At 52.0% G+C, this 16,797-nt stretch overlaps 4 protein-coding genes across 4 annotated transcripts; 1 reads left to right on the forward strand and 3 right to left on the reverse strand.

Annotated features, from left to right (window-relative positions):
• Positions 1 to 2,365: 2,365 nt before the first annotated feature.
• BBK36DRAFT_1133425 (ribosomal protein L32) lies at positions 2,366 to 3,172 on the reverse strand (the record flags this gene model as incomplete). The annotated part of the gene is made up of 4 exons (XM_024892091.1): positions 2,366 to 2,474; positions 2,529 to 2,650; positions 2,738 to 2,862; positions 3,133 to 3,172. The coding sequence occupies 4 exons, from the start codon at positions 3,170 to 3,172 to the stop codon at positions 2,366 to 2,368; spliced, it is 396 nt and encodes a 131-aa protein (XP_024748486.1).
• A 529-nt stretch (positions 3,173 to 3,701) lies between these two features.
• BBK36DRAFT_1142171 (ribosomal protein S9) lies at positions 3,702 to 4,545 on the forward strand (the record flags this gene model as incomplete). Its single annotated transcript, XM_024893505.1, has 3 exons — positions 3,702 to 3,773; positions 3,975 to 4,046; positions 4,255 to 4,545. The coding sequence occupies 3 exons, from the start codon at positions 3,702 to 3,704 to the stop codon at positions 4,543 to 4,545; spliced, it is 435 nt and encodes a 144-aa protein (XP_024748487.1).
• A 1,956-nt stretch (positions 4,546 to 6,501) lies between these two features.
• Positions 6,502 to 7,686, reverse strand: BBK36DRAFT_1121637 (hypothetical protein; the record flags this gene model as incomplete). Its single annotated transcript, XM_024890847.1, has 1 exon — positions 6,502 to 7,686. The coding sequence occupies one exon, from the start codon at positions 7,684 to 7,686 to the stop codon at positions 6,502 to 6,504; it is 1,185 nt and encodes a 394-aa protein (XP_024748488.1).
• Positions 7,687 to 14,169: 6,483 nt separating this feature from the next.
• Positions 14,170 to 15,924, reverse strand: BBK36DRAFT_1204391 (hypothetical protein). The gene is made up of 5 exons (XM_024897305.1): positions 15,656 to 15,924; positions 15,333 to 15,559; positions 14,867 to 15,047; positions 14,271 to 14,606; positions 14,170 to 14,205 (listed from the first exon to the last, which is right to left on the reverse strand). The coding sequence occupies exons 1-5, from the start codon at positions 15,906 to 15,908 to the stop codon at positions 14,177 to 14,179; spliced, it is 1,026 nt and encodes a 341-aa protein (XP_024748489.1). The 5' UTR covers positions 15,909 to 15,924; the 3' UTR covers positions 14,170 to 14,176.
• Positions 15,925 to 16,797: the final 873 nt, after the last annotated feature.

The raw sequence follows: 16,797 nt of genomic DNA on the forward strand, positions 1-16,797 counted from the left end.
GGGCTCTCAAAAGCGCCGTTTTGGGCGTGGTTGTGTTGCTTTTTGGGAGACAATGGGGGGGTTTCCTGAGTTTTTGCGGTGCTTAAACTTGCTTGCTTTGGAATGGAACTCAGCTTTGACTTCTTGTAAATAACTATGCTCTCTTATCCTTTCGGGGGCCAGGCATGTTGTTTGTTTGTTGTGATCTTTTCTCCTCGACTTGGCTTTTAACTTTTTCACTCTTCCATCATCTGGGATTCACTGTTCGATTTCAGTTCTTTTCCGTCTGTTGTGTCTTATTTAGTAGGTGCCTCTGTTGGCTTTCTATTCTTATCTTCCCTTTTTATATGCTTGATATTTGTCACTTTTTGTCCTCTGCTCTTCTTATTTGGCGAGGAGTATTGAGTGAGGGTGTATATATATATATATATATATATACCTGCAGGACAGTTTTGTTTCGGGTGTCTTTTATAGATCCTGGTGGTTTTTGATTTGCTGTGTCAGTCATTCTTCATGGGACGATTTGTTCTCTTCTCTTGACTTTTTCTGGTGGTTTCCGCTGTAAGTTTCTCTTTTCTTTTTTTCCTTTGGTGGTTGTTTTACGTGATTCTGGGGTTTGGATTGTACCAGCTGTTGGTGAAGTTGGACTGTGGGTGTAGGTTGGTCGTGGGTGTTGGGTTGGAGAGTGCGAGGGGAAGACAAGAGGTGAGAGGAGAAGGGGGAGGCGAAGTTGGGAATGATCGTAATACCCATGTAGCTTTCCCATTCGAAGGAGAATGCTGAGATTGACTCGCATTGGGCTTACATCTTCTTTGTTAACTGTGATTCGTCCTGGAGTTTTGTGGTGGAGGTGAGCTTGTTGTATCGCTTTGTGTGATACACGGCTGTGGCTGTTGGGAAGCGTTGGTGTGGCTGTTGTCTGAGACGGCTGGGAGCTATATGGATGTAGATGCGAGTTTTGTAGGGTTGGTTGGTGGATAAGTAGTTCTTCTCTAGAGTAGGAGTGACTGGAACAGGGGAATATATTGTGAGGTGGAGATCTGGTTTGATATAGGTACGCAGTATATCAGTGTCTCCTGTCTATTGATCTCAAGGTCAAAGTGAATCTCTAGGTCATCTCTTCTCCTCCCTTTCTTGAGTTGTTGGAAAAAACATGGCTTACGCCATATATATATTCCTCTCAGGTGGCCTCTATTCGCTCAGTCTTTTCATGTGGAGTTTTGGTGTCTTGCAAAGAGGGAACCTTGATGAGCATGTTGAGGTGAGTGACGGTAGGAAAAGTGTGGAAAAGAAGTAGGGAAGATTCTTCTTATTGCGCGAATTCTTTCGATTTGAAGATTACAAGAGAAAGTACTCGAGGAAGTATGAGTTTCGTCTTCATTAGGGTAAAACATTTGGAAGAAGGGTGAATACGAAGCTCTCCTCCTCCCCTTGTTTGGAGAAACTGCACCATGCATCCACGTTTCACTATACATGTTCAGAGTTAGACCTCCCTTGTCAAAGGTGGTTCGTGTACAGGTAAGCCGGAGCCAAATGGCGACAGCCCTTGCCGGTCCACGTTACTGGTAGACGGGCGAAGGAGGAGTTTTGATGCCCACGGCCCCCTTGTGGAAGAGGGAGCGCACAGTTCGACCAGAGCCCTGGGGAGCGCAAAGGATGACGTCGGTGCTCTTGGGGACATCGATTTTGGTGAGGTCCTTCAGGAAGGAGGAGAACCTTTGGTTCATTGATACTAGAGTCTGTATCGGCTTCGCCATTATTTGGCGTCTGTGGTTAGATATGTCGACTTCATGGTGTTGTCTTAACGCTTGTTATCTCTGTTATCACCGTGTTATGTTATATATGTCAGCCGAGCACGTGCATAGCTTCATCTCCGTCGGTGTTCTGGTCTCTTGAAGAACACCTCAACTCTGGCTTGGTTTCCAAAGGCCTCAGAAACATCACATCTTCACGGCATCAATCATCCTTGTCGTCAACGGTGCGTCATATTTCCCTGTAGTTCGACAATACACGCCAGAAGGCCGTCTCTTGTCCCGCAATGCAGCATGCAATTGCGCGCATGGCCATAAATGCAAACCGTAGCACCTCTCCTCCAAACGATGAATCTCAAGAAAAGACGGCAGCGCCCCCCATTTTCCCTTTTGTTCCAGTGTAAGAAAAAACACACAAACCCGATAACCCGGAGGAAAGCGAGAGCCAGCCACAACACGGGGAGATCTCGAGCAGAAGACTTGGTTTAAACTTTTTTTTGGATTCTCCGTAGTTGTGTGTGTGTGTGCCTTGAATGCTTTATTCTTTTGCTTCTCTATCGTTCCATCCACACACCCGATGATGCCGACAGATTTCCCCTTCTCTCTCGAGTTCCCCGTGCACGCTCCAGGTCCATTTAGACCTCCGTCGTGACCTTGGCCTTGGCGTTTGTGACCTTGACGCCAATCTGCTTGGCGCGGGTGATGATGTCGATTCGCTTTCGGGATGAGACGGCGCTGGCGATCCTGCACAGATGTTAGGAGGTGTGGCATGCTTCAGATGGTTAGAAAGGGACGTACTCGGCAGCGTGGGTGCGGTTGTGCATCAGCAGCAGCTCGAGGTCCTTGACGTTGTGGACGAGGAAAGCCTTGTGGCCGGAGGGGGTCAGGAAGCGAGTCTTCTTGTTGGAGCCGTAGCCGATCTACAATTTCACCCGTCAGCACTTCTTGCTCCTCGCGACGACCCTCTCCCCAGAGCGGTAGAGGAAGAATTCCTGCTCATGACGTACCTTGGGCATGCGGATGGTGCCCCTGAAGCGTCTGCGGACACGGCCATCGATACCCTTGGGCTTCCTCCAGCTCTCACCGACACGGTCGAACCGGTCACTCTGGTGACGGGCGAAGCGCGTCTTGTCTGCAATTCCTTGTTAACTCTGCGTCCAACGGCCTCGTTCCGGATTGGTAGAGTGTAGAAGAAAGATTCGATATTCGGGCCTCTCATTTGTTCTGCCCTAGCTCAATTTCCAATCCAACTGCGCTTCAGAACCGTCCTCGCAGGAATTTCTCAGCCGTCGTGTAGGCCCTCAAACGCAGCCGGATTGGAGAGCGCAGGGCAAAACGCAAAGGGCGACCGTATCTCGGGTATTCTTTTCCTCTCGGAAATCGAAATGGATAAAGGACGTACGCTTCTTGACGATGGGGACGTGTTTCTTGGCGGCGACCATCTGGACGAGAGTTGTTCGTTAGAATCGGTGATCGGTGATGGAGAGGATCTCTGGATATCGATTCAATCGGCATAAAACGTACCTTGACGGCGGTTAGTCGGGCTGTGGTTGATTTGTCCGGCGTGATGCTTCACTCGATGCGAAATTTTGGCGGATGCCACAACCGGAACAGTAAGGCGAAGGGTTTAGGGCATGCGTCACGTGTGTGCGTACAGTCTTACGCTTTTTTTGGCTTCTTGCCTGGTGGAACGCACCAAAAATTACAGCGGCTCTACCCCACTAAACCCACCAGGGAGTACAGGGTACCTCTGAGAAAAAAGTTGCAGCAGCCCTCTGCACTTTCGCTCGTGCGGGCCAAAAGAGGGATAGCGCACATTAAGGGCACAAACCCTCGCCTTGTTCCGCCGCAGCTCGCTGGTGCCGGAACGCAAAAAAATCCGTCCTAGGCGAAAAGGGGACCAGCAACCCATCACGACGAACGAAGCGAAGCGAAGACTGCAGCATCAACTCAGACACCGCACCAGCAACCATGTCGACGTCAACTCAGAGCGTGCAATGCTTCGGCAAGAAGAAGACGGCCACTGCCGTCGCCCACTGCAAGGTTAGTGGACGAGAACGCGAGGTCGAACTCGGAGGAGATGGAGGGAGAGAAAGATTGGGAAAATACAAGATCTACACGGATGGGCAGATTGTGGGGGACGACATTCAACATTGACGAGGAACTTATCGTCAATTTTGGGGACAAGGACAACAAACCCGGGAGGCTATGATATGCGGAAATGCTGACGTTTGCTTCCTCTAGGCTGGTCGTGGTCTTATCAAGGTCAACGGCCGACCTCTGTCTCTGGTCCAGCCTGAGATCCTGCGCTTCAAGGTACGCCATTCACTTTTTTCCTCCGATACGACTCGAATGTCTCTACGGCCGCCTCCAATTCATTCCAAGAGCGAACTCTTGTTGAACATGTGTCAAACGACTTGCGGGAACCTCTTTGGATGAACTTGGAGACGGCACATGTCACTCGAGTCCACGGAGGACACAACTCCAAAGCAGAGGACATCATACTAAGACTTCCATTCCACAGGTCTACGAGCCCCTCCTGGTCGTCGGCCTCGACAAGTTCGCCAACGTCGACATCCGCGTCCGTGTCACCGGTGGTGGTCACACCTCCCAGATCTACGCCATCCGCCAGGCCATCGCCAAGTCCCTCATCGCCTACTACCAGAAGTACGTCGACGAGCACTCCAAGAACCTGCTCAAGCAGGCCCTTGTCCAGTTCGACCGCACCCTGCTGGTCGCTGACAACCGCCGCTGCGAGCCCAAGAAGTTCGGTGGTCCCGGCGCCCGCGCCAGGTACCAGAAGTCTTACCGATAAACGGGGACGCACCGAAGAAGAATGGACTTTTGGGGCTGCTGGTCGGGGCGTTTTTGGCGCTGCTGGGGAGGAGACTGAGGTGGTAGTCGTGATGGAGGAGGAGCGAGAGCGGAGGAAGAAACGGTCGAGAGAAGCATTCTTGCAGCTGCTGTTCCACTGCTTGGCAGCGCTGAGGATGTGGATTTTCACACATGAGAAAAAAAGGGCCGGAGTCGCATATTCCCTGGCACGGGGATAGGTTTCCCATTGGCATTTCGCATGGCCTTGCTTTGGGGCGGATTGTAACGGGTCTGGCAGGCTAATGAAATCTTCACAACGTTACGAAGCGCGGCAGAGGTGCATGTCTGTGAATGTTTGCTTGTAGTCAGGCTGCGTGTTGCGAGTATCTGCGAGAGGATGATGGCTTAATATCATGAACTCAGCATATGATGCCGAGCTCTACCGCTCCCAATAGCGGACAAATAAAATTTGACACTCACCAACTTACTTGAGAGTTCCTAAGCCATATTCCTCCCACCGGTGTCATCACGTACTCATCGATGAAGCGATCCCCTCCGTGAAACGAAACCCCCTTGTAGAGATTTCGCCTAAGATATTCATGCGCACCACCACACGGAGACCTTCATCAGGAAGGTCCAGTGAGGAAAACAGCACGAAGCTGCCTCGTTCCCACAAAGTCCCGCTTCTTTCACAAGCCGTGATCCGATATGCGTAACTCAGCATATAGACTTGTGATTCTCTGCATCTGAACTCTTCAGTTGCTGTGTAAATCCATCTTCAGGTGTGCCCGATTCAGAAACAACGTGCTCTTTAGCATACCTAATGGTTATAACCCAGTCAGCTAGTCCATTTCGTTTCTTACATGTTTGAGAGCCGAATAGTTTCAACGAAGATCTCTATCATTCTAGACTTCAAAAGCCCAATTCAGAATAGATTCAGCATCCCGATACAGCCGTGTGCAAGGCCTTCTCTAGGTGGCAACTGATACAACCACGCCTTCCAACACCGCCAGCAATATCCTCATGTTGAACACGAACGCCATTGACCGAGCCCTTCTGAGAAAGCATGGAGTAAATTGTCGAGAGCAGAGCCGAATCAGGCTGATAATGAGCACTTCTAGGGCATCTCCTCGCACAGAATGTCACTCCTCCCAGAAACAATACCTTCTCAATGGCAGATTCATATTACGCTCGATATAAACCACACAATGAAATCACTTCAAAGAGGGAGCCGACATTGAGGCATCAAGAGCCAGTCAATAACATTGATACAAGCTATACCTTGTACCTGGAATACAAACAAAACCATCCGAATCCTGCCTGCCGTGTACTCCTGTAAGAAACAGTCATAACCTTTTTCGTTTTCCAACCGGAACCAATTACCGTCCGTATACGCCTCCAGAGGGTTCCAAACACCAAAGCCTGGTAACCAACCTCATACCAGCCGAAAGGGAATAGCAGAAGAAGGAGGAAATAACCTTCATACCAGTCGAAAGGAAAAGAAAAAAAAGAAGAAGAAAGGAAATAATCCTCAAACCAGTCGAACAGGAAAAGAAGGAGAAGAAGGAAACAATCCTCATACCAGTGGAAAAGAAAAAGGAGAAGAAGAAAATAATCCTCATACCAGTCGAAAAGAAATAGAAGAAGAAGAAGAAGAAGGCAATAACCCTCATACCAGCCGAAAGGAAATAGCAGAAGAAGAAGGAAATAATCCTCATACCAGTCGAAAAGAGAAAAGGAAAAAAGAAACAAAGAAAGGAAATCATTACGGGGTATCTGACAAGAGCATGCGGCGCGTCGCCTGCTTCACAACGCTCATCCGCCTAGCTGGCACCACCTTGGAGATGCCCGCGCTGACCCAGCCCTGCGGCATCTCGTGCCGGCGACGATGCTCCCTCTCGTCTCTACGATCCGACTGCGTCGCCGTCGAGTCACGCCTTCTCGTGTCCACAGTCTCCTAGTCGTGCCACGACACCAGGTCCAGTTGACGACCATTCTCGTCGAGCTCGACAACTTCGGGCGCCCACTCGCCGCGCTCGTCCTCGGCCTGCAGCTCGGCCATTTCCACGTCCACCTCCTCGCCGTCCTCCAGAGTCACCTTGCCCTTGCGGAGGTAGTCGCCGTCCAGCTCCCATCCGAGGCCGACGGCTTCCGACTCGATCTTGGCGAAGGCGGTGCCGACGGCAAGCTGTTCCTTTGTGGCTTCAGCGCCGAGGCCCTCAAGGACCTCTTCGAGCCTGCGCTTGTAGATGATGAGGGCGAGGCGCAGCTCGTTGCTGTTGGGCTCGTTGGGGTCCAGGATGGTCTCGTCGAGCCAGCGGGAGCTGTATTCGAGCTGCGCGGCAAGGGTCTGCAGCAGTTTGGCGGCGAGGACCGGGCGGAGCTCCGGCAACAGAAAGGCCTTGAGGACCAGCTTGAGCACCATGTGCCACCACTGTTGGATACAGGCGTGGTTTCCAAGGTGCACTCCGATGATAAAGGCCAACTGGAGCTCTGCAACGACGTCGTCATCGGACAACGCCTTCTTGGGGTCGTTCATGACGGACATTACGTAGGATGTCGCATCCGTGGCCGCCAGGGTTCGATCGGCACCAACAACATCAGCAGAATACGTCTTGGCGTTCTGCGGAAAGCTGAACCTAAGCTCCTTTGACTGCAGATAATTCTTCGGCAGGCTCCGGTCAAGCTCCATCTCTGCGGCCACGTTCAAGGCCCCCTGAACGCGATCCGTGGTGTCGACTTGCCAACTGGTGATCTGCTGCCTGATGACGCGGACAAGCACCCGCTGGTTGATGCACCCGGACAGCCGCTTCCACATTTTGGATTTCCAGTTGAGAGTTGTCTGCGTGAGGCCGTCGCGCTTGTCCAGCTCCGAGTTGATCAGTGACGGGTCGTTGTACGGGACAAGCAGATGGTAGCAAGTGTCGAGGCCTTGAGCCTGGAATCGGGCCTCGGCCCGCGAGGGCTCGGAAATGGTCTCATGGAACTTGTCCCACTGAAGAACATGGACTTGCTGCGCGCCAGAAGCCATGATGAAGAAGCCGGTTCGGACAGCACCGCTCTCGGGGTGAGTGACCCAGACGAAGTGAGGGCCAGGCGGGATATCCTTGATGCCTCGAAATTGCTTGACAGTAAATGACATGGTATCGCAGCCCACGAGGTAGTACCCAGGCAGGTCCAGGATGAGCAGCACATCTCCCCCTTGTCCGCCTGCCATCGAATGGGTGATGGTGTCCAGAGTCTCATATGATCCAGACAGACTGGGTTCTCTGTATCTGACCTCTGGGGGATCATCGCTAAACTGGACACGCCTCCGCCCATCGAGGCTCGTGACGGGTTCTAGGGGTGGCGGGCTGCCGGCCTGCTCCTCTTCATCGGAGCTTTCATCAGGCGGCGTCAGCTCGCCAGCGACGAGGTGGAGGGAGCCGTAGGGGTGAGCTCCCAGCACGGGCACCGACTCGTGCGACTTGGTTGAGCGTGCCGAGCTGGTTCTTTTGGGAAGGCCTTCATTCGAGGCCGAGGGCTGGGTTGGGGTTGCGTCGGACATGATTGCGGTTTGGGCAAAACTTCGCTGCCTGTCGATGATGTTGAAGATGGTGAGTTGGAGATGGTGAGTTGATGATGATGAGTTGACGATGGCGAGTTGATGATGATGAGTTGACGATGGCGAGTTGACGATGGTGAGTTGATAAGGTGGGTTGATAACGGGTGGGAGGCGAAGCAGCACAAGAGATGCAACAGCGGCGGGATGATTCTGCTTTATATAGTGCAAAGGGTGCAGAGCTTGGTCGATACGGGCTAGACGATGCGCATCTTGAAGAGGGGGGGGGTTTAGTTCAAGGCGATAAAATAAGGCTTGAGTATTGACTGTGGTTGATGTTGAAGAGACGATGCTCGGGGTTTGTTTTTGCTTGGATGAGGTAAGGCACGATGGTTGAAGGTGCGAGGCTGAGATGCAAACGCTGTTTTGGTGGCGGCTCAGAGGATCCGCTGTATATCCGCCCAAGGCCCAATCAGCTTGTGGCGGGAGGAACGGCCTGGAAACGAGGTGAAGCTGGCGTCGCCTCGCTAATCTTGCTGCACTTTGATGGGGGAAAGTATGTTGACAAGTTGATACAACGGATGTGTAGATTAACGCATTGAAGCTTCAAAGAAGGTTTCTTCATCTACGCGAGGCGTTTACAGGTAGGGCTGTACGGAGTAAAGTACCTACATGTAGTGCATGTTGATGCCGTCCACAGAGCGAGACAACATAGGCACCGACGTCATCGAGGCACTAGAACAAATTGACAGCCTTGACATTGACAGCCTCAGTGGGTGTGCGCTCAACTGCAGCAACATTAAATCTTTAGCCGCTGTGCTGGCAAGCTCAATCCACGCCCCTCGAGACAGCTTCAGAAAAGGCCCGTTTGACAGATCAGAAAAAAAAGAAAGTTGAAAGCTTGTCGCTGCACTAGTTTAAACGGCCCTGAACCAAGCTCTGCACTACGCCTTGTTAGCACCAAGGCGGCGGTAGTATCTCCCAAGAACATCCTACGAGCATTTAGTGCCTCGAGTGAGGGGGGTGTCTGTCCAAACATTTGACTAAAAAACAAAAAAGGGGACTGAACTCAACTTGCTTTAGTCTACTTGGCTAATATTTATCTGATCCAGGGGGAGAAATGTGCCACAGAGCGTTTATGGGAAAGGGGTGAGACGTTTGTTGGGTTGGGGTTGGTTCAGACATCAATCTTTCCATGTGTGATACGATACGACGCTCGCCTGTTGGAGGAGCGTCATCGCTGTCATACTTCCCTGCCACCTTCTTTGGCTTTGCTGTATGGTTCTATATGACTGATCTATGAATAGAATACAGAAACAGACTCTCGGTAATTTGAGTCGCTAATCGTGGTAAAACTCCCTTTGCCGTTCAAAAAGAGCATGCTCGCTAAGCAGTTCTCCCTCATGACTCTTCCTTTGGGCAACCAACAGCAACAGCCTTGGCACTACTCGGGAGTTACCACTACGTCAGCAACACAACAAGCCGACAAAGCCGGGTGAAGGAGCCTCTCTAACTTGTTCGAGACACTCTCAGTAACAAGCTTTTCAGTCTCGTCAAGCCATGTGTTGGGTTGGGCGATGGCTAACGAGCTGCCTGTTGGTGCACCCCCTTGGACGGAGCTTTTCTCAATTGCTGGGGCCTCTACGCATGCCTTCGGCTATTGTACTGCTACGCTGAACAACTCGAAAGTAAGAAGCTCGCTTCTGAGTCTCATAGAGATACCCAGGAGGGGGCAATCTTTCGTCGGACATGTCTGATTATAGCCCGGTTTCGTACCCAGCGCAGAAGAGCCTTCAAGATGTCGTCCCAAGTGTCATCCAGCGCTCTCGAGCCATCACAACATCAGCAGGACATGGAGACTCAATGATGACGAACATCGCCAATCACATTTTCGCCCCCCCAGATACCCGACATCGCACCACCCACACTCAAAGAAATCCACGACTCCCAATTGTCTCTCTCTGTCGCCCTTATCCTCCTCAAAGCAACACAGTGCAAGGCGCTAGACAAGGGGTGCACCTGAGAATCACCAAGAAAAACAGAAATCGAACCGTTCAATAAACCGATGGGAGCCCAGAAAATGGCATCACGGACTAGTAAATGCTCCGTAGTTGCCGTTCCGTACCAAGGGAGGGAAGGGGGGGGGGGCCATTGTGCCCACAACTTGCCCGGGACCGCTTGCTTGCCGAACCCGCTGTCACATTTTGATCGTTTTGTGTTCCCCCCTTGTTTCGTTCGGTGTGCTCGGTCCCGCAAAGCGCCGGTGGAGATGATGCCCGCTTTGTGCAGCCTTGCCCTGCTTTCGTGGTTTGAAGCCATCGTGATGGAGGGATGGGGGGAAAGACGGAGGGTGTGTGGGTGCATGATGAGATGCTGGGTGGCATTTGTTGCCACTGGTGTACGATGCTTGATGAAACGGACATTGTTCTCTCGATATGTAGCTGTACATGCCGTATGTAATCAGCAGTAGCTTTGGCAAGGAATATGACTCGATTCTTGAGCATTGACAGCTACCATCATGCGAAGCAAAATCAAAAACCTCCCACAGGGAACCTCACCCTCGTTTTCCTCCGTACGGTGACGGGCAGAAACATCGATCCGACATGCAGTCATCTTCTGTCAAAGTCACATTCCGGCCGCCTCCTTCCCGGCCCCGCCCTTCCGTTTCTTTAGCATCCTCAATCTTACATTAGTCTACGTGGACAGCGCAGTAGTAGTAGCAGTAGTAGCTCGTAATATATCTAGCATCAGTGTAGCATCCCGAAATCATACGCCCACTACCCAGACTAAAAAAGCAGACCGGGCTGCGGTCCAACCGTCGATGGGGGCGCGGGCCAGCAAAGCCGTCCAAAACCCGTGCTGGAAATGCACCGGGCCCGGCCTTGTTTGTCTGGGCCGTGTTGTGTGCTAACAGACGCTTTGTTTAACGGATCCTTTGGGCGATGTTCGAGCATTTGACTACGACGGCCAGCATAGAACACAGTGAATGTGTGCTCATATAAGGAATCTTGAGTCGCCTCTTTTACAGAGTCTATCAATTCTACCTTGGTGCGTAAGCCAGCATCGACTCTCACAGCGCATTCCCACCAACCCGCATCAACATTGCACCCAGACATTATCAAAACTCACCACAGCACATCCAATTTTCCACCCAGACAAAACAGACAAACCCTCTATCATCTCTAGTGCACTTCCATCACCAACACCGGCCCCTCGACCGGTCTCTCCCACTACCAAACCCCCAGTCACCATCAGAAAAAAAGGGAACCAATTTAGACTCAGAAACCCCCTCCCGTCCGCAACGGACACAAGAAACTAAAATAACACTTTTCCTTCATGCCTGCACCCCGAGCGAACCGTTCCAAAAAAAAAAAAAAAAAAATAAGGCCCGTCCGTGTGTCATTTCTTTAGCCTTGGATCTTATACTATATTGTAGTTTCTCGACTAAGTATTTCCTGCACACGCCCCCTCCGCTTTCTTCCTTAACCTCGCCTTTGACGTACATTAGTCTCTCCCTATCCTCTGGTGTATTTTCAATGCAGGTAATAATAGAAAAGCTAACACGCGCCGGATGATTAACCGTTCCCGCAAGCCTTTCCCGTGAAGATCGATCAAGGGTATGGCATTTCCTAGAAAGGTGGCTCTGTTGCCTGCCCGACGTCACTTCATCGCCAACACCACGATCTTTCATCTTATACCATCCTCAAACCACATCACTAAGAATCCCGCATTCCTCTCAACGATAAATCTGGCGTCGCACAACTCAAGGATCCTTGAAGGAGAAAAAAAATAAAGAAGCCATCATCGAATCTTCTAGCGCATCTCCCTCCCGAGCCCTTCTAAACCCCTCCAAAACAAAGACACACGGGCCGGGGCATGCGTCCTCCCGCCGTAGCACAAAAGGGAACCCATCGGCAACGAGCATACGAGGACAAATCACGCACATAAAAAGCAATCTAATCAGAATCGAATCGGAATACTAGTAGTAGTAATGAGACACCTCTGTCTCACTCTCGCGTGGCGCCCCCCATCTTCTCTTCTCGAACTTGCTTCTCCCCATCTCTTTCTTCTCCAAATCGGCATTCATCCGTTGCCTTCTTCCCCATCCCATGTGATGTTAGTCCCTTCATCTCCTCCTCCAACCCCCACGCCATATCAAGAAAGCCGAAACCTTCTATATGTACGCCTCCAGTCGAGGCATCACCACGTATTCCGAGCCACTCAATTCCATCCCATCATATGCATGCATACCCAAAAACCACCAAAAAAAAATAAACATACACGAGGCCTGCAGCTAAAAAAGAAGCAGCATATAATACCCAAAACAAATAGATATACTACATCCCTACTAGCTCTATTCCATCGTCCTCGAAATCCACACACATACATACCTTACATACACACACTCACATCGCCACGCCAATAGTCGCACAAAACATGAAAGTACATGTACTCTTCTCCCACGACCTACACCACCTCCAAGACGCAGAACGAATCTACATACCGTACCCAGTACATAACCTCGTCTCACCTTGTGGTAGCAGGAGGAGCCAGCGAAACCCCCATGTTCATCTCCCCCCTCCTCGTGTAACCATCGCACCCGTCAACCGCAACCATGTTCCCGTCACACCACCAAAGGGCGGCCCCAACTTTGACGGGCCCGGGCTGGGTCCTCTCTCCCTTCTTTTTTTCTTTTTCTGTTTCTTTTCTTTTTCCTTCTTTGTTATTAGTCCGTTCCCCTAGCCTCTGGCCTACCCAATTCCTTTTCCTTATAAAACTCCGTTCGACACTAGCCTTTGCCTTGGCGGCCACCCCCCCGTTCCCGACTGCATGGCACGCCGGTTTAGTCTCGATTCAATGATGCAGGACTAAAATGAAGCATGCCATATCTTGGGAGACGTGCGTAGGGTCCTCACGGTGCATCGACGTTGTCTGTAGCTAAAGATACATGCATATTCGTGCATGTAACCCTAAGTGTAGACGCCTTTCCTTGGTGTTGCCAACCCATCACCAACATTGTCAAGTCAACATCGCCATACATCTCACAAAAACTCGCATCAAACAAGATTCTTCTCAGCTCTTAACACACATAGTATACCCGTAATGACTGTTTAGGTGGTTGCTGCTATCGTGTACGCTCCTCTCCTTCTCAACAAGAAGACGAACACACAAACATAAAAAGAAAACGTTACACGCAAGTCGTCGCTCTTCGCCGCGATATCTCGAAAGAAGCGGGCGTGAAAGACGGTTCCATTCTTTCCGAGTCCCTTTTTTTTCTCCTTCGTTTTCCGGTTTGTTTTTGGTCACAAGACTCCTCTTCGTCCCCCTTTGGGTTTGCTCAGCCTTTTGCTTCCAAACAAGTCCGCAAAGGGCTGCCGCAGGGGCTCAAGAGGTCCGTTACCCCCGTTTCCAGCGCTCCGAGCGTTCCCTTCACTTGACAAGTCGTATCGCGTTTTTTTCGCCTTGCGGCAATACAGAAGCAGCTTCTTTTCCTCAGACCAGCTACCGGGAAATTCCAGGTGCCTCACCCGCCGTGGTTTCAGTACTCCGTATCCTCTGCGCCGAACCGCCCCTGAAATTGCATCACGCCATGAAAGAGCCGACCATCCCCGGAGTGCCTCTGCCAATGCAACCCCCCAGTAACCGTGAGACCGAATGCGCTCCCGAATCCAGGAGCGCGAAAGAGCCGAAGAAAATATTGAAAACAGACACAGAAAATTGTTCGAACAGGGGTGAAAGGGGGAAGTGTAAAAGCGCACACAAACAAGAAGAAAAAAAAAGAGATGACGAATCACCTCAGAAGTGTTACAAGATAACACTGGTGCCTCCCTTGATTATGATGCTGGTCAGCAGAAGTACCCAAACCGCCCGAGAGGCACGCTCCAAATCCGGGCAACATCCCGATGAGATATTATTTCCTCCAGAGGTTGAATGTTCCCATTCGACCCCCTTTTTCCTGCCGTGTGGAAGAACAAAAGAAAATCGTTATGTCCAACGCGTCGAGAGGAGAGGGCATTCGCGACCAAGCAAAGTCCAATATCCCCGACTATAGGTGGCCTTTTCCACGGGAGATCGAAGTCGCTCCAGTCCATTAGTGGCTAGGGGGCGGTGCGCCGTTTGCTGCTTGACGTCGGGTTAGTATGGACATCTCTGCGTTCATGATGCAACTTCGGGCCGAGACGTACACTGGCTATAGAGGTTCTGCTGGCTGGGCTGAGCATAAGGAGAATGCGGCTGGTAGTTCGAGTACATGTGGCTCGCGCCGTATTCGGGCATGGGCTGCTGAGCGACGTTGCCAGAGGGCGGTGCCGGATACTGCGTGGGCTGGTATCCTATCGGGGGCAGCTGCACGGCCCTGCCGGGGTACCCAGACGAAGGCGCTCCGTCGGCAGCCTGGGGATCACCGCCGCCATTCTGAGCGGCGTTTGCCGCTGCTGCCCTCTGGCGCTCCTCTTCGGCCTTGCGCTGGGCCTCCTCCTCCTTCTTTCGCTGCTTCCATTCCTTGCGGATCTCCTTAAATTCTGTATGGAAGCATCTTGTCAGCCACTTTGCTCCACAGGGCGTATTCCAAAAAGAGACATGAAATCAAAACAGACGTTTGCGTGCGAATCGGAGGTCAAGCCACGTGACTCGACCTTGAATTTTGATCCCCAAAACCTGGAAATCAGGAATAAATCACAGCAACGCAAAGGAGAAGAGGGTGACGAGGGTCTGAGCGGAATCGGGAAGGAAATGGGTATTTTTAGAGGGGTAGAGCGAATTTCTCAAGTTCGCGACCTACCTTCGGGAGTTCGCTTTTGGCCGTGAGACTGCATGGTAACGTGCGCATTCAGATGGTTGAGAGTGCCGTAGGCCTTCTCGCATCCGTTCCAGCCACACTTGTACATGCGCTCAATCTCCTCGTAGCGTCTGCGCGGGCGCTTGTGTTGCTGCGCTCCAGGGATGGGAACGAAAGAGTAGACCTATCGGACCAGCGTTAGCATATGCGCTCCGTGTTGCAATAACAGGAGATATCCTGGTGGGAATCTCGGAGAAGGAAGTCGTTTCTTGAGAAGCTCGCGTGCAATTTGCAAAGTCGCGTCATGTTCAACAGTGGCCCCGCTCCCTCTTGTCGAAACCAAAACAACGAACACCCTGTTCTTCGACTCATGCGCATCTTCCTCTTTTCCTCTCTTTCTTCCGCTTCGGCCACTTTTCAACTTGGAGTGCTCCCTTTTCCGAGATTCCCACTCGTCACTTGTACGTACCTGGCTGGGGCGTTGCTGCGGCGCAGAAGCCGGGGATTGGGCATAAACTGGATGACCAGGAGTCAAGGGAGGTGCTCCATGCTGGCTGTAGCCGGCCCAGTCGGGTCGGGGCTGGGCGTACATGCCGCCGCTCGGATGGGAGTAGCCATGAGACATGTCTGGATTTGGCGCATACGGCGAGTGCTGCCCGTAAGGGTAGGTAGGACTCGGAGCCGCAATAGACGGATCTATAGGCACATCGTTGTCAGAATTGACGGGGTGGGCTTGATGGCTAGGCCCATTGTGCTGGGGCATAGACGGACTGTTCTGTTGCTGCGCCATACCTCCGCTGCTGGCGGTGCTGGATGGATGGTATGAACGCTGGATTTGCTCCGAAAAAGATCCTGAACGCGCCGAGGGAGGGTAGACGCTGTACTCTGACGTAGGCGTCACAGAGGCGGGATAGTCTTGTTTCCCGGGGTACTGGGCAGCAGACGCGTGTTCTGCCGACGAGCCTTCAGAATGGTGGTCGCCGAAACTGCTTGAGTAGGGCGAAGGCAAACCTGACTGCGAGAACTGAGCGGCACCGCGGTCCATAAAAACTCGAGATGCTTGTCGGCGGTAGCAATGCCCAAAGACGAAAGAGAGCTTGGCGACACAAGGTCTTTCCTTCTCTTCTTCTGGCGACTTGCGCGGACGGGAGAGCAGGTGCGTTGACAGCTGTTTGTTGTCGAACAACAGACAGTTGCGGAAGTATGAAGGAAGATCGAGACTTGTCAAAGTCGCGATGTTGATGGTTCCCGTTGGCTTCCCAGGAACGTGCTACCGAACTCCACACAAGATTGGCGTGTAGTGAAAAAGAGACGGCGTCCAGACGAGACTAGTTTCCAAGCACTCGCGTCCAGATGGTGCAGGGGGAGGGGAAGAAATAGTAGTAGTGAGAGGTAGAGTGATGAGCAGGCTGGCCTCTTCCGGGGGGACAAGGTCTTGGTGTCGCGGTGGCGGCGCAAGCAGCAAGTGGCTAGTATATGTAATATCACCGGCGGCGGCAATAGTAGCGCGGACTGGGGCACCGGTGTATGTATACCGTAGCGACAAGTCGCAAGTTTGGTAGTTGAAAAACTGCGTCTGTCGATGGAGCAGTTTGGGGGAGCGTGATGCGCACTAGCTCCAAGAAGGCCCAGGAGTCTTGGTCCTTGGAAGCGCGGATCTTGGGTCAGGGATGTCTCGCTTTGCGATCAGGCCAAACTGTCGAAGGGGGGCTAGAGGAGGAACTAGGCCGTCCGGTCGCACAGATTTGGGGACCCCCAAGCTAATATAGCCTTAGAACAGGCCGGGGATGGCCAGGTCAAAGTGAGTCTAGCGTTGTGGCCTTGGTCAAGCACCAAGGGGGGCGTGTGGCTTGTCTGGTTTTCGCTGGCTCGCGCGGCCGTCTGTCTCGTTTCTTGCGCTTGATAGACGGACACGGGGCGCGAGAGGAAGCTGG

Source organism: Trichoderma citrinoviride (assembly GCF_003025115.1).
Source record: "Trichoderma citrinoviride strain TUCIM 6016 unplaced genomic scaffold BBK36scaffold_9, whole genome shotgun sequence".
Lineage (NCBI taxonomy): Eukaryota > Fungi > Ascomycota > Sordariomycetes > Hypocreales > Hypocreaceae > Trichoderma > Trichoderma citrinoviride.